General features: G+C 39.4%; 1 protein-coding gene and 1 long non-coding RNA gene across 2 annotated transcripts in view; one reads left to right on the plus strand and one right to left on the minus strand.

The window, feature by feature from the left end:
- Window positions 1-15,056, minus strand: part of LOC111178434 (uncharacterized) — a 122,120-nt gene continuing 107,064 nt past the window's right edge. Inside the window, exon 3 of the long non-coding RNA XR_016395027.1 lies at window positions 1-15,056. This exon is cut by the window's right edge and continues 51,560 nt beyond it. This is a non-coding gene — a long non-coding RNA (uncharacterized LOC111178434).
- Window positions 3,241-15,056, plus strand: part of RPE65 (retinoid isomerohydrolase RPE65) — a 31,497-nt gene continuing 19,681 nt past the window's right edge. The window contains exons 1-9 of the mRNA XM_022581123.3: window positions 3,241-3,351; window positions 5,020-5,170; window positions 6,652-6,759; window positions 6,863-7,004; window positions 10,458-10,605; window positions 11,958-12,039; window positions 12,278-12,410; window positions 12,521-12,660; window positions 13,323-13,452. Of these exons, the coding sequence (XP_022436831.2) occupies window positions 6,683-6,759; window positions 6,863-7,004; window positions 10,458-10,605; window positions 11,958-12,039; window positions 12,278-12,410; window positions 12,521-12,660; window positions 13,323-13,452 (852 nt within the window). The 5' untranslated portion in view covers window positions 3,241-3,351; window positions 5,020-5,170; window positions 6,652-6,682. The remainder of the gene's footprint in view (window positions 3,352-5,019; window positions 5,171-6,651; window positions 6,760-6,862; window positions 7,005-10,457; window positions 10,606-11,957; window positions 12,040-12,277; window positions 12,411-12,520; window positions 12,661-13,322; window positions 13,453-15,056) is intronic.

The following is a 15,056-nucleotide window of genomic DNA, read 5'->3' on the forward strand; positions in this document are numbered from 1 at the left end:
TGTATGGCGTTATGGAGTGTTCTAATTTCATTCTTTTACATGTAGCTGTCCAGTTTCGGCAGCACCACTTATTGAAGAGGCTGTCCTTTCTCCACTGTACATTCCTGCCTCCTTTATCAAAGATAAGGTGACCATATGTGCATGGGTTTATCTCTGGGCTTTCTATCCTGTTCCATTAATCTATATTTCTGTTTTAGTGCCAGTACCATACTGTCTTGATCACTGTAGATTTGTAGTATAGTCTGAAGTCAGGGAGCCTGATTCCTCCACCTCCGTTTTTCTTTCTCAAGATTGCTTTGGCTATTCGGGGTCTTTTGTGTTTCCATACAAATTGTGAAATTTTTTGTTCTAGTTCTGAGAAAAATACCAGTGGTATTTTGATAGGGATTGCACTGAATCTGTAGATTGCTTTAGGTAGTATAGTCATTTTCACAATGTTGATTCTTCCAATCCAAGGACATGGTATATCTCTCCATCTGTATCATCTTTAATTTCTTTCATCAGTGTCTTATAGTTTTCTGCATACAGGTCTTTTGTCTCCTTAGGTAGATTTATTCTTAGGTATTTTATTCTTTCTGTTGCAGTGGTAAATGGGAGTGTTTGCTTAATTTCACTTTCAGATTTTTCAACATTAGTGTATAGGGATGCAAGAGATTTCTGTGCATTAATTTTGTACCCTGCTACTTTACCAAATTCATTGATTAGCTCTAGTAGTTTTCTGGTAGCATCTTTAGGATTCTCTATGTATGGTATCATGTCATCTGCAAACTGATAGTTTTACTTCTTCTTTTCAATTTGGATTCCTTTTATTTCTTTTTCTTCTCTGTTTGCGGTGGCTATAACTTCCAAAACTATGTTGAATGATAGTGGTGAGAGTGGGCAACCTTGTCTTGTTCCTGATCTTAGTGGAAATGGTTTCAGTTTTTCACCATTGAGAATGATGTTGGCTCTGGGTTTGTCATATATGGCCTTTATCGTGTTGAGGTAAGTTCCCTCTATGCCTATTTTCTGGGGGTGGTTTATCACAAATAGGTGTTGAATTTTGTTGAAAGCTTTTTCTGCATCCTCTGAGATGATCATATTGTTTTTCTCCTTCAATTTGTTAATATGGTGTATCATATTGATTGATTTGTGTATAGTGAAGAATCCTTGCATTCCTGGGATAAAGCCCACTTGATCATGGTGAGTTTCTAAAAGAATGTTAAAGTTGTCAGCTGGTATAGTAAGTATCTTGTCTGTTTCCAGGGGACTCCTTTGGTCAGTACCATGTCTGTGCTGGCAAACAACTGAGGCTAAATAAAGGAGTGTGGAAATATGAATGAAATAGTGCTATTTACTATCTGAGTGCAGCACACGTACCAATGAGCAGGAAGGTGATGTGGAGATCAGGAAGGCATTAGTAACAAGCAAAGATATGAAAGGGGTTCATCTGCAGCAAATCAAAAGAACATAACTGAAGCCCTCAGCCTGGTCGGAATTGGGCCCTGAATGGAGCCTATAAGGTGACCAGAGAGAGTTAGAAGTGCTATAATATGCTTCCATAACACTCCATACTTCTCCAATCATAGCACTTACAAAATTTTATTGAAGAGTTTGTTAGTTTCTTGTTATTCTTGCAGAGTTACAAGATGTGTGAAGACAGAGATGGCTCATCCATGCCTGCTCCATAGAAAATGTGTAATAGATATTTTTAAAAATAAATAAGTGAATGAATAAATGAATGGGGGTAAAAATGAGGGCACAGAAGTGAAAGAGGGAGGTAGGCACCAGAGAATGTTGCCTGGTTCCAGTGGGGTGACCCGGATCAGCACAGGCCTGATGCTAGCCACTCCCACACAACTCCTTTCTTTCTAATCCACTTCTCATTCTCTTTGGGAAGGATTGAGGTCTCTGGAAAATAGCCAAAAAACAATTAAGGGAGCGGCCAGCCCAAATTAATGCTCAAGCATCAGGAGTATCTGAGCACTGAAAGCCACTTCTATTCACACTCTCTCAGATCAAGGGGTGAGAAAGGGTTCCCAAAGCCATAACTCTTTTTAGGTGGATTTAGAAGGCATATAAAGGCCCCTGGCTGAGGACTTGCCTCCTCATTCCACAACTGGTGCCAGTACTCTCAATCCTCCACTGAGAGAAAATGTCCATCCAGTAAGTATCTCTGGGAGATTATTTTTTTAATTCCTTAGTGTGTTGATGGTAAATGGTCTATTTCAAGAGCTCCTGAAGAGGATCGATGACCCCTTTAGGGAAGGCCTTGGCTCATGGTTGGGGAGTTTCTTCCTATTTATGTATTGAAGCAAATATCTAGAATTCAGGTCTAAATTACAGTGGGGTTTGTGTGGCTTGGAATGGGCCTTGGAAGTAGTAGTGAGCATGAAGATTTCAATGAGGCAGACCCGGGTTCCACTTCTTGCCCAGCCATTTCCTAGCTGTGTGATTTTGGGCAAATTACTTTTTGAAGTCTTGGCTTTTCCGTATATAGAATGAGTAGTACTTACCCCCATTATGGTGTTGTGAGATTTAAATGAACAAATAGCATACAAAGTCCTTTTTATAGTATGTGGCACATGGTAAGTGCTTAATAAAAAATAACTATCATAATTAGGCAGTCTGGTCAGAGCTCTCACTCTAAGAAGTTATAACATGGAGCCAAAGTGAGAAGGGAGAAAATAATCAAAAATATAAGACCTAAATCTCCTTGTCTGACTATATTTAAAACGCACTGTAGCTCTTGGAGACTGGTGATGAAGTGAGATGATGGGAAGAAGTGATGGTATAATATGGGTGAATAACAAAGGATGACAAACTGACCCCCAAACCTGTGGTCTCCCAGTGCATAAGAGAGAGAGGAATGAGACCATCTGGAAGGCAAGAGAATAAATGATGCAGTAAAAGCTGAGGGTAGGGACAGGGCAGGCTAATTCTGCAGGAAGGACTCGGTCAGGAAGAGAAGTGACAATGGCGGGATTTTTTGACTTGTCTTCAGAAATATGGGAAAACTACAGAGGGCAAGCAAGTCCACTGTGGCACTAAAAGGGAGGTCATTTTCTCCTTCATCAGAGGACGAGCACTGACCTGGGCCCCTTTGCCAACCTGATACATTTCTACCACCACACCACACCAAAACACTGTGTGCTCCCAGCCCAGGCTAGACTGGCAGTATGCACCACCATTGAGCAGAGAGCATCTTTTCTCCTGGAGCTCTGCCTCTGTCTCCGTGGACTTCCTGAGATTCCACATGAGCTTCCTCCTCATTATTCCACCATTTCAGAGTCGAACATCCTGCTGGTGGTTACAAGAAACTGTTTGAAACTGTGGAGGAACTGTCCTCACCGCTCACAGCTCATGTTACAGGTTGGTCTCACCTATCTTGAAGCCATCTTCTCTTTTCTGTCTCAATCTCTCTTCTCTGTTCTCTTATTCATTGGCATCTCTCAGTACGGGCTCCCCGTGTGGGCTACAGAGAGAGGAATCTGGACATTTGGGCTTTTTATACTAAGAACCCATTTCCTCTTTTCTTTACTTCTCTAATATAGAAAAATGCTACCTAACTGGAATTCCTTAACAACTGGGACTATACCTTTGTCATCTTTAAGCTGTCAGTGCCTAGCTCAGTGCCTGGCACATAGAAAATGTCCTGTAAATGTCTGTTCTATCGGTTGCAGAAAAAATGAAGTCCTGGTGACAAGCATCTGGGAATATGACAATAAAGGGTGGTAGGTTTCATGCCCATTATATCAGAAGTCTTGGTTCTGGAGTCAGGCAGATGTAGGTGCTAATTGTAGCTCTATTATTTTACTATCTGTGAATCCTTCAACAAGTTACTTAAACTTTCTGAGTCTCAATTCATTCACCTACCATAAACCAAATTTTACCTCATCGAGATGTTGTGAAGATTAAATGAGATAATGTAAATCGAAAGATTCACACAGTATCCAACACAAAGTTATCAATAGATGGTTGTTATTATTACTACTGCTATCATTATCCAAAGTCACCACATGACCCACATAGCATCCTTGCTTAGACATGGTGTTATAGGAAGATCCAAAGCCTGGGCAGGTCTCTTTCCTCCCAATTGTCTCTTATGCAAAATAGAAGGAATGAGCCCGGTGCTCTTTCTCAACTAGATTCTGATGCTAACAATCTAGGTTCTAGCAATCAAATTAATGCTGTGCCTTTTAGTTAAGCCATGCCTTCTTTTCAAATTTTTATCAGAAATATACATCCTTGTAAAGTGGGCTGCTGAAATTGAGCTATATGAAATAATACATTTGTGTTTTTTTTTAATGGCAAGGATTATAAAAACACTGCCAAATGCTGCACTTTTCAAAGGATCAAAGGGCACAAACCTAACTGTTTAGACTGAACAGACTTAAGGCCTTTCTTGTGTGCCCCTCATTTTGCAGAGAAGGACACGGAGGCCTAGAGATGGCACATAGCAAATCCTGAACCAGAATTCAGGTCTCTGACAGCCCTTTGCACTTTCTGCTACAGCAGGTTGACCTTTATCTGGACAGTAGCCCATATTCTCAAAGGAATATAGGTCTATATTTTAAGAAGCCAGTATTCTTGTTGTTTCATTTAAACAGTTTGTTCTGTAGACACATCTTTGTTTAGTATCTAGATCCCTGCTTCTAATCCATCCCTCCTATATATCAAGAAATTTGAAATTTTTCTTAAAAGTGAGACAGTAAAAAGGCAAATGTATTGGTAGCTGGGGAAATCTGTTAGATGGAGAATCCCATTCCATTCGAGATACTTTTCCCTGTCTCCTTCCAACCCTTTATCTAAACTCTGAGATGTTGCCACATTTCCTACCACTTGGTCTCCTAGTGAAAGGAGAGTAGGCCAGCAGGCATTTCCTGAGAGCTACCCCCCGTGAGAACTGGGAATGGAAATGACTGCCAGCTTTAGAAGTAAGAGGCTGCCCAATCGGGCTGCTTAGATAATCACTGCTCTTTACCTGGGTGAGAAGGGCAGGGGTAAGAAGCAATGTTCTGAGTCTTGCCTTCATCACAGGCAGGATCCCCCTCTGGCTGACCGGCAGTCTCCTTCGATGTGGGCCAGGACTCTTTGAAGTTGGATCTGAGCCATTTTACCACCTGTTTGATGGGCAAGCTCTCCTGCACAAGTTTGACTTTAAAGAAGGACACGTCACATACCACAGAAGGTAAAGAACACTAGGGCCCACTCCTCCTAGGGTTCGGACCTATCTCAGCTCCTCCCTCCATGTACTTTTCAACCTCCTGAACCCAAGAGGAGACTTTTATGCTCGCTTCCACTCAGAATCCTCCTGGGCCAGTGAGTCTGTATGGACACCTCGGAGATGTACTATGGGATAAAGAAGCAGCTAAGAACTAGGGCTTTGGGGTCTGACGTGCCTGGCTTCAAATCCCATATGCCCTACATACCATTTGCCTAGGTGGGTGCCCTTTGGCAAGATGTTAATCTCTAATTCTTTGTTTTGTCATCTATAAAAATGGGAGAAATAAGAGAATTTACTTCAGGGTTTATTACAAGGATTAAATGAGAACATGGTTCCTAGCCCATAGGAAGCATTTAATAATAATAATAGTTATTATTATTAAACCATGGGTCTCTTGATGTCTTTCCTTTTTTATAATCAGAAAGGCCAATGGGAAGGAGGGAGGGGTGTCACAAAGGAGGCAAGGACCAAATATGTCATAATAATACAAGAAAGAGAAGTTTTCTAAAAACAGAAGATTGTTGCTAAAAGGCTTGAAGCCCTAAGCCATCACTCCAATTTCATTACAAAGATTCATTAACACCACAATAAATAGTTTGTCTTATGCCTTAATATTCAGGCCTGTTAGCAGCTTTGTTGATCACCACAGATTTCAGGCATTCTGAAGAGACATCAAAAGAAAGAATAAATGGAGTCTTGAAGTAGTCAGGATAACTTGGACTGTAATAGAAGAGAAACAGATCAGGTCAAGCAGAAATTTAGTTATGAAAGCATATTTTGGAGGTCAGGCAAAGCCTTTATATGCCTTCTAAAGACCTTGGTACTTTTTCCTCTTTATGAAAGTGCAAAATCAGATTTTAATTGGCTCTCCACATGAGAAATCCTAGGCAACGTACGCCATCTAGTCTGGGAGATATGGTTCAGGAGGTCTGCCTGTGCAAGAGACCAGATTCAAGGATATCTACTTTTAAAAGTAGCAAAATAAATTTTTAAATTGAAGAAAAACATAAGAGGGACATGAGGAAGATTGAAAGGAATATAATTCAGCATAACATGTTCTATACTTCCCCGCTCAGTGTAGATTGTTGAATTATAGGCTACAGGAAGTCAGAGGTCCAATGTGAACTACCCATGGGGCTGCATAGTGTGATATGGAACAGGCATGTTTTCTGGCTCTGGCCACATATGCCGATCACTTCATTTCTCTGAACCTTGATTTCCTCATATGTCACTGTGAAGTTTATAAGACACAAATTTAAGCTCGTGGCACATTGTCTCTTTCTCCTTCAGTCACCCCAAGAAAGTTACGAGACTCTTCATTCTTCATGTTGTGGATTTATGATTCTGACTTTAGGAGGTCACATAGAATGACCATTCTAAGCTCCCCATGGACTACACTAATTGCCCTTGTCTGTGACCCTTTCCCGTGTCTCAATGTCCTTCAGGTTCATCCGCACTGATGCTTACGTACGGGCAATGACTGAGAAAAGGATCGTCATAACAGAATTTGGCACCTGTGCTTTCCCAGACCCCTGCAAGAATATATTTTCCAGGTTACTGAAACCCAACTGCAAGTTATTAAAGACATTTTACATTAGCCCTTTTTCTCTCATGGCTTGAAAGTTACTGGACTGAAAAATCCATTTGCTTCTGCAGGTTTTTTTCTTACTTTCGAGGAGTGGAGGTTACTGACAATGCCCTTGTTAATATCTACCCAGTGGGGGAAGATTACTATGCCTGCACAGAGACCAACTTCATTACAAAGATTAATCCCGAAACCTTGGAGACAATTAAGCAGGTAGGACACAGTGCTCAGACCATATCGCTCAGGAATTTAGAATTTGCAACTTAGAATTAAATCAGCTGTGCATTTGGGTTTGAAGAATATGAGAGCCAGATAGATTAAGTTTCAAATCCCTGCTTTGTCATCAACTACTAGCAATGTGACATAGGGCAAACTTTGTTTCTCCATCTGCGAAATTTTAAACATTTATTATGTGGATTGGAGGAAAACCGTATAAAATGCCTAACATATTTATTTGTGACACAAATGTTTATTGAGTCCCTTCCATGTACCAGAACTTATGCTAGATGCAAAAGATATACCAATGAGTAAGATAACATGGTCCCTGCTCTTCATGGTTTTTATAGACTAGCATGGAACTGGCACATTTAATATTGAAAACCCTACCATTCATTGTTCTAGGAAAGTGTGTTGTACCAACTTGCCCCTTCTTATAGACACTTCTTGTTAGAAATAAAGCTATATCTTAAATGAAAAAGCATAGAGAAACATGTCAGCAGTATTAAAAAGTGATAAATTTTGATGAGAACTTAGGCAATCTTGGTGCAGCATTTGATAAGATAGATCTACATTTTCAACCAATATTTATTAAGATGTAACCATTTGCGAGGCATTGTTCTTGTCTTCAGAAAGCTTAACACCTAGGTGGAGAAATCAAATAAATACATTACTTAACTATAATAGGACACAGAATGTGAGGACTCTTTTTCACAGAGGGAAAACCTTCTATGAAAGAACAAAGATTGCTTCTGGCAGTAGTTGGTGGATGTGAAGTGGGGCAGATCAAGGAAGGTTTAAAAGTCTTGCACTTGAGTTAGAAGTTAAAGGGAAGGCACAACTTCATTGATTTTGGAGAAAGAACATTTCATATACAGGGAGTACCATGATCAGCTGTATAGAGGTGGGAAACTGGAGGATAAAGAATAATTTATTTGGCTAGATTTGCAGTATTTCTCAATGGAGGTGGCAGTGGCGTTGGGCCGGTGGTACTTCATCATTGTGGGGACTGTCCCACCCACTGCAGAGGTTTGGTATCCCTGATTCCACCTACTAAACACCAGACATGTCCTCAATCATTGTACAAACTCCAAATGCTCACCAACATTTCCAACTCCCCCCCTAGGGGGCAATAGCACTCCCAGGTGAGACCTAGTGATCTAAAGCATGCCACGTCAAGGGGAATAGTGAAACACAGGGTAGGGTGAAACTAGAAGTTTGAATAATGGACAAAAATTTGGAATAAGTCATTTAGCTGATGGGAAGCTACTCAAAGTTTTTGTTCAGGGAAGTGGTATAAGCAGAGCCGTACTTTAGGTTATTTAATCTGGAAGCCACATGTAAGCTGTATGGGAGGACAAAAGAGATAAGGGATAGCTAGGAGACCAGTTAAGTGGAATAGAAGACCCGAACTAGATATTCATGTAGTAGGAATAGAAAGGAAAAGGAGTCCCAACAATGGGTGTCAATGTCACAAGCTGATTTATAATCCCCAACAGACTATTTACTAAGGCTTAACATATTCTCGATAGCTCTTTCTTAGTTTAGATGTATGTTTGAAACCACGTATGAGCGTGTGTGTAGATCATTTAGAGAAATACCGAAGCTGAGTTTCTAAACCATCCATTTGACTTTGACAGTGAATCCAATTACCATAGTAATTTAATTGGAAGTGTGAAGTTCATGGTATGGCTCCAGAATAGACTTTATTAGGAGTCAGGTTTCATTGTGAGCAGCACTATACCCTGACTTCGTATAAAAATGTAGTTTTAAAATTTTGAGTGTTTTTTTGTTGGTTTACTATTACTGAAATAGACTCCTAACAAGTTCCTTTGCCTCCAGCCCGATTCCCTTAAATTCAGCTTCCTTAATTCAGTAGAAGCAATTTTCTTTTCTAAAATGCAAGTATAAATGTGTTATTCCAATTAGTGCACCCATAGTTTCCAAGATAAAGTTAAAAGCACAGACCTTTGTGGCTGGCCCATTTTATTTCTCCTCTTCCATGTGTGAGTATCACCACAGCCATGCTGAATGACTAGTAATCCCCAAGCAGCATTCACTTTTTGCAACTCTATGCCTTTACATTAGGGTTCCTACTCCCTAGAACACACTGTCATCCTTCTCCATCTGGTAAATTTTACTCATCTTTCAAGCATGTGTTGGAGTCATTGCCCTTGGGAAGCCCTGCCTAATCCCCTAGTCTGGGTTAGATGGCCTTTCTTTACAGATATCATTTTGCACCTACTGCACTGTATACCAGCTTATTGGTCTAATACAGTGCTATTAAATGGAACTTTCTACAACGATGGAAATGTTCTATGTCTTCATTGTCCAAGTGCTATTGAGCACTTGAATGTGGCTAATGTGACTGAGGAACTGAATTTGAAGTTCTATCTAATTATGGTTAACTTACATTTAAATTGCTATATGTGGCTACCATAGTGGACAGTGCAAATCTAGACTGAAGTTCTTGAAAGCAAGGGCCATCTCTGTTTTCCTAGACCCTGACACAGCACCTGGCATATAATAGAAGCTCAAGGAATACTTGATGAATGACTGAATGACTGAATGAATGTCTTGCCTTTTATTTAAATGAGGGTGCTAAAAACTCCCTATGCTTTAAAACATACTCTCCTAACCACATAGAAAGAATTTTGGTTAGACAAATATATACTCCATCGATTATTCATTCAATAAATCTTTATTGAGCAGGTTCCAGGTAGAAAATTCTAGTGCTCTACATCCTTAGATAAGTCATTTGATCTCTCTGACACCTCAAGTTCTTCTTATGTAAACTGAGAGGTTTGTGGTAGATTAGTGGTTTTGAATTTTTTATGAGAATCCAAAACGAATTAAAGCACTGAATCGTATCTTCAAAAAGTTTCCATTAACTCCAGGAATTCATGTTTCCCCTGAAGTCTATTTAGGTTAAGACTTTCTATACTAGATGAATCCTGAAGTTCCTTTCAGTTCCAAATTCATTCTGTATGTAAGATACTGGATTTGGTATTTAGGTTGTATCATAAAAAATTGCCATTTTTATAAAATGAAAATTATTGACTATCAGCATAAAATTCAATGTAATTCAATAAGGGGAATGTAAAGAAGTTTCAGGATTCAAATTCGTCACTGTTTGAAGACAAACTGCATGTGCAAAAGGAAAGTAACCAACCAGAGTAATATATGGCCTACATCAATTGAAAAGCTCAATCAGGGAGAACTTGAAGATTTCAGAGGCATGAGGGGTCAGCATGGGGGTCAGAGGAGAGCTCAGCACTAAAGATGGGACTTCTACAGACTTAAAAGAGGGTAAGACCCAGAGAGATGGAAAGAAAGAGAAAGCACACTTAGGGTGAGGGTGCAAGTGGTAACGGTGAGGTCAGACTGAGGAACCAAAGGTGTAATACGATCTTCCTCTTAACATGGGTGACGTTTGTTCTCCTTCCATAGGTTGATCTTTGCAACTATGTCTCGGTCAATGGAGCCACTGCTCACCCCCACATTGAAAATGATGGGACTGTTTACAATATTGGTAATTGCTTTGGGAAAAATTTTTCAATTGCCTACAATATTGTAAAGATCCCTCCACTACAAGCAGGTCAGTTTACCACTTTGACTCTTTTTAAAACAAGTATCTAGGGGCTTCCCTGGTGGCACAGTGGTTGAGAGTCTGCCTGCTGATGCAGGGGACACGGGTTCGTGCCCCGGTCCGGGAAGATCCCACATGCCGCGGAGTGGCTGGGCCTGTGAGCCATGGTCGCTGAGCCTGCACGTCCGGAGCCTGTGCTCCGCAATGGGAGAGGCCACAACAGTGAGAGGCCCGTGTATCGCAAAAAAAAAAAAACAAAAAACAAGTATCTATAACATGAGAAAGTTACTGGAAATACAGGGTGTCAGATCAGAAATATCAGGATAGCACTATATGGACAGTTAAATTACTCTCAGATTTTAGGACAACTGCCCCTCACCCTTACCCTACCAGGGGACCAATGCCAAAGAGCACCATAGCAGGAAATGACATCTTCAAAAATAAGTTGCCGTGTTCTATTCTACAGTGTTTCAAAGATGTAGTGTATATGTGACTTTGATCATATAAGATTTAGATTCGAATCCAGCAAACATTTATTGAGCACTTATCCATGTGCCAGACAAAATTAAGATTTTAAACAAACATGTGTATGTATAATAGGATACACACATGTATATGAAAGTGTAGTAAGTATTTTGTGTGTATTTAATTCCCAAAACTAAAAACATAACCTTTTAACTCATGTACTATAGAGAAAGAATATTAAAACAGAAGAGAGTACGCTTTAGAATTCTCCGTTCATTGCCAGAAATTTGGTAATGATCTTGATAATAGAATTATTTGAGTATATATGGATTTTTACATACAAATCTTGAGCCCCACCTGAGGTAGACTGAATGAGTAATTCTAGGGGTGAGCCCATAGTCAGTATTTTCAGAAGCTTTTTATGTGGTTCTTAATATACACTAAGGTTTGAAGACACTGCCTTAGTAGTAAATAAACTTATATGTGCTTAAGAATTATTGTAAAGGGCTATGGACCCAAAACACATATGCCATAACTTTATAGAAAACTTAAGAGATTGTAAAAGGCACTTTGACCATACTAAAATTTTGCCTTACTCCCTTGACTTAGAACCCACCTCCAGATGTAAGATGTGACTCCACTGTACCCTGTCTGCCACACACTGTTCGAGTATACTTTCCAAATCTGCTGCTATTTGGATTTTCCTGGGTGATTGCAGCTCCGCATGAAATTTCTCTAAGAAATGCCAGTGACTGAGAAAATGGAAATAAACTCTTTAAAAAATCAAGATCTGAAAATGTATTTCTTTGCTTGCATAAGCTGTTCTAAATGCTTTGTATTTTTAAAAGAAAATAAAAGAGGCTGTTCCACAGCCTTTTGAAACCACTTTATTTCAGACAAGGAAGATCCAATAAGCAAGTCAGAGATCGTTGTACAATTCCCCTGCAGTGACCGATTCAAGCCATCTTACGTCCATAGGTAACTTGAAGGCCTGCTATGAATCTTCAGGAAAACTCAGGTTTAAAGATCTGCTTTGCCTACCTTTGATACCAATCCTGATCATGACATTTTCTTGCAGAAACCTAAATTTAAATGTAGTTAATTTCATGTAGGCACTGTTGATTCATATAACTGAGCGTACCTCATGTGTACATATTTCTCTGTGGTTTGAGAATCAACCCTTCCCACTCACAGGTTTATTTCTGTTTCTGAACAGTTTTGGTTTGACTCCCAACTATATTGTTTTTGTGGAGACACCAGTCAAAATTAACCTGTTCAAGTTCCTTTCTTCATGGAGTCTTTGGGGAGCCAACTACCTGGATTGTTTTGAGTCCAATGAAACCATGGGGGTAAGTCTTACATTTATTTGTCAGCTTTATGGTTCTGAAGAATATGTCTTTCATAATGCACACTTTTTTTTCTTTTTAAATGCATCAAAATATTCTCTTTACTTTTCAAGGTTTGGCTTCATATTGCTGACAAAAAAAGAAAAAAGCATATCAATAATAAATACAGGACATCTCCTTTTAACCTCTTCCATCACATCAATACCTATGAAGACAGTGAGTTTCTGGTTGTGGATCTCTGTTGCTGGAAAGGGTAAGAAAGGACATTGGATAAATGTTACATCTCCAGTTGTTCCTGGAAATTAGGGTTTTTTTTGGAGATGCCGCTCTCAGTATTTAATCTGAATTACATCTAAAAAAGCAAGAAGAATGCTTAAGTCACAAAATATGATTAAAAAGGCTGTAGGGAGTTTAGATAATCAGAAACACTAACTGAACCTCAAAACTATGGTTAATGATTGAAAACTGATCAGGTCCATGAACCAGACCTGAAAATAAAAGATTCTGTGACTTGATGAGTAAACTTAAGCTTAATTTCACTCAAACTTAACAAGATCCTTTGGGGAGCCTAGAACTCCTAGTTCTAGTCTGGGTTTGGGAAAAAGAGATAATGCTTTCTTCAAAACAGCAGGTCACTAAAAAAGACAGTAGCCCCTGAAGACACAGACAGAATGGTGATAGAGAAACAGAGCAGAACGTTTTAAAGGCTGTTGTTATTTAAACATATCCATGAGCAGGATTCTTTTCTCCACCCAGAGTGGGCAGGAGAAATGGCTCCAGGATTCCTGAGTCTTTAGCAGGTTCTGGGTTGGGGTCTGAAGAATAGGGAGGCACTTGTGCTTTTAAAAGGCATGAAGCATGTCTCTAAATTATTTGTAATTGGCTGTCCTCATGTTTGACTTCTTATTTTTGCAGATTTGAATTTGTTTATAATTACTTATATTTAGCCAATTTACGTGAGAACTGGGAAGAGGTGAAAAGAAATGCCAGAAAGGCTCCCCAGCCTGAAGTCAGGAGATATGTACTTCCTTTGAATACTGACAAGGTAACCACCCTCTACATAGATTTCAGATATAACCAGAATGTTTCATCTCACTCAGGATTTTTTCTCCTGCTGTGTGTTTATACATAAAGTCTTGAAATTTCAGAGCTGGAAGGAACTTTAAAAATTAATTCCACTTGCCTCATTTTATAAGCGAGGAAACTGAAGCTCAGAAGAGTCACATGACTCAGCAAAATCCAACTGTGGTGGAGTCAAAACGAAAACTAGGTTTTGACTCTAAACCTGTTGTTCTTCTATTTACAAAATCCTTTCAAAGTGATTGCAATCCAACTGGTTAGAACATAAGCAAAAACAGTGGAATAAGTGGGCAAAAAAGCTTAAAAAAAAGTAGGTTGGCAGTCTTTGAAGGCTTTCAGGCCAAAAGGTTTGTGCTTTATTTGACAGGTGATGGGGAGATAGTCAAGGTTTTGAACAGAAGAAAGCCATATTCAGAGCTGGTGGACTGGGTATCAAGCGTACTGACTACTCTAGTTGTCCCTGCTACTAAATGTCCGGCTTTCCTGAGCAAGTCACTCAGTGAGCAAGTTCCCCTACAGTTCGGTTGCCTGCTCAGAAACCTAAGTAAATTGGACTAAATAATAACTAAGGTTATTTGCAGCTTTGATTTTCTAAAATAAGGCTGTGTTGTGTGTAAGTAGTATTGGAAGTAAAGAAAGGATGATGATAAGGGACCTGGGATTGGAGACAATGAAAATCACTCAGGTGATAGAAAAATGTAGTGGTAGAAGGAACAGACAAACCGACAAAAGTGAGAGTTCCTACAGGTAGAATTAAAAGGATCTTACATTTGATTGGATGGTAGAATGAATTAAGTCTTAGACATGCAAAAGACCATAGAGATCCTTTAAGCCTATGTGTCTAGAGTGTTGATACCTTTGGAAATAGGAAATGTAATAGGCAGAGCAGGTTTGGAGATAAACCTGAATTGTAGAACTATGAGGAAGTGGGGAGAATGAGTAAAAGGGCTGACTTCAAGACAGACCCAGGTTGACCAGGGCTTCCAGCATTCTAGCTGTTTGATTCGCGGCAAGACATTTAATCTTTTTAAATCCCCTTTTCTTTATCTATATCCACCATACAGGATTTTTGTGATCAATAAACGAGGTGACATATGTCAATCACTGAATATAGTCCCTCACACAAAGTAAGTGTTAAATAATATTGATTATAATCATCATCAACAGCAAAATCAGCATCAACAACATTTTCGTGAAGACGTCTTGTAGGCTTTCATATGGAAGTGCGGGTCCTTGCGACACGAAGTAGGGTCAGAAGAAAAGAGCTGACAGTTATTGGAATTGAAATGACGATCAAATATATGAAGATAGATAAGATCGCTAGCAGGAAAAATTCATACTTTAGAGTGTTTTAAAAGAAACATACAAATTTGTTTATTTTAAAAATGATGAACTTGATAGCCATAACATGCTGAAAGAAAAGAAAAGATGGCCAAGCACAAAAGTTGGGGAAACACCCATGTGCAGAAAGTGGTAAGAAAAGAGGAGTCAGAAAAAGAAAGAGAAAAAAGTCACCAAAGGGCCCTAGTTACAGCTAAGAGAGGATAATGCCACATGATAAGGCAAGAG

The sequence above is a fragment of the Delphinapterus leucas genome, chromosome 1 (assembly GCF_059928025.1).
Source record: "Delphinapterus leucas isolate spDelLeu-1000000601 "Yukka" chromosome 1, BTC_Dleu_Yukka2, whole genome shotgun sequence".
NCBI classification, from domain to species: Eukaryota; Metazoa; Chordata; class Mammalia; order Artiodactyla; family Monodontidae; genus Delphinapterus; species Delphinapterus leucas.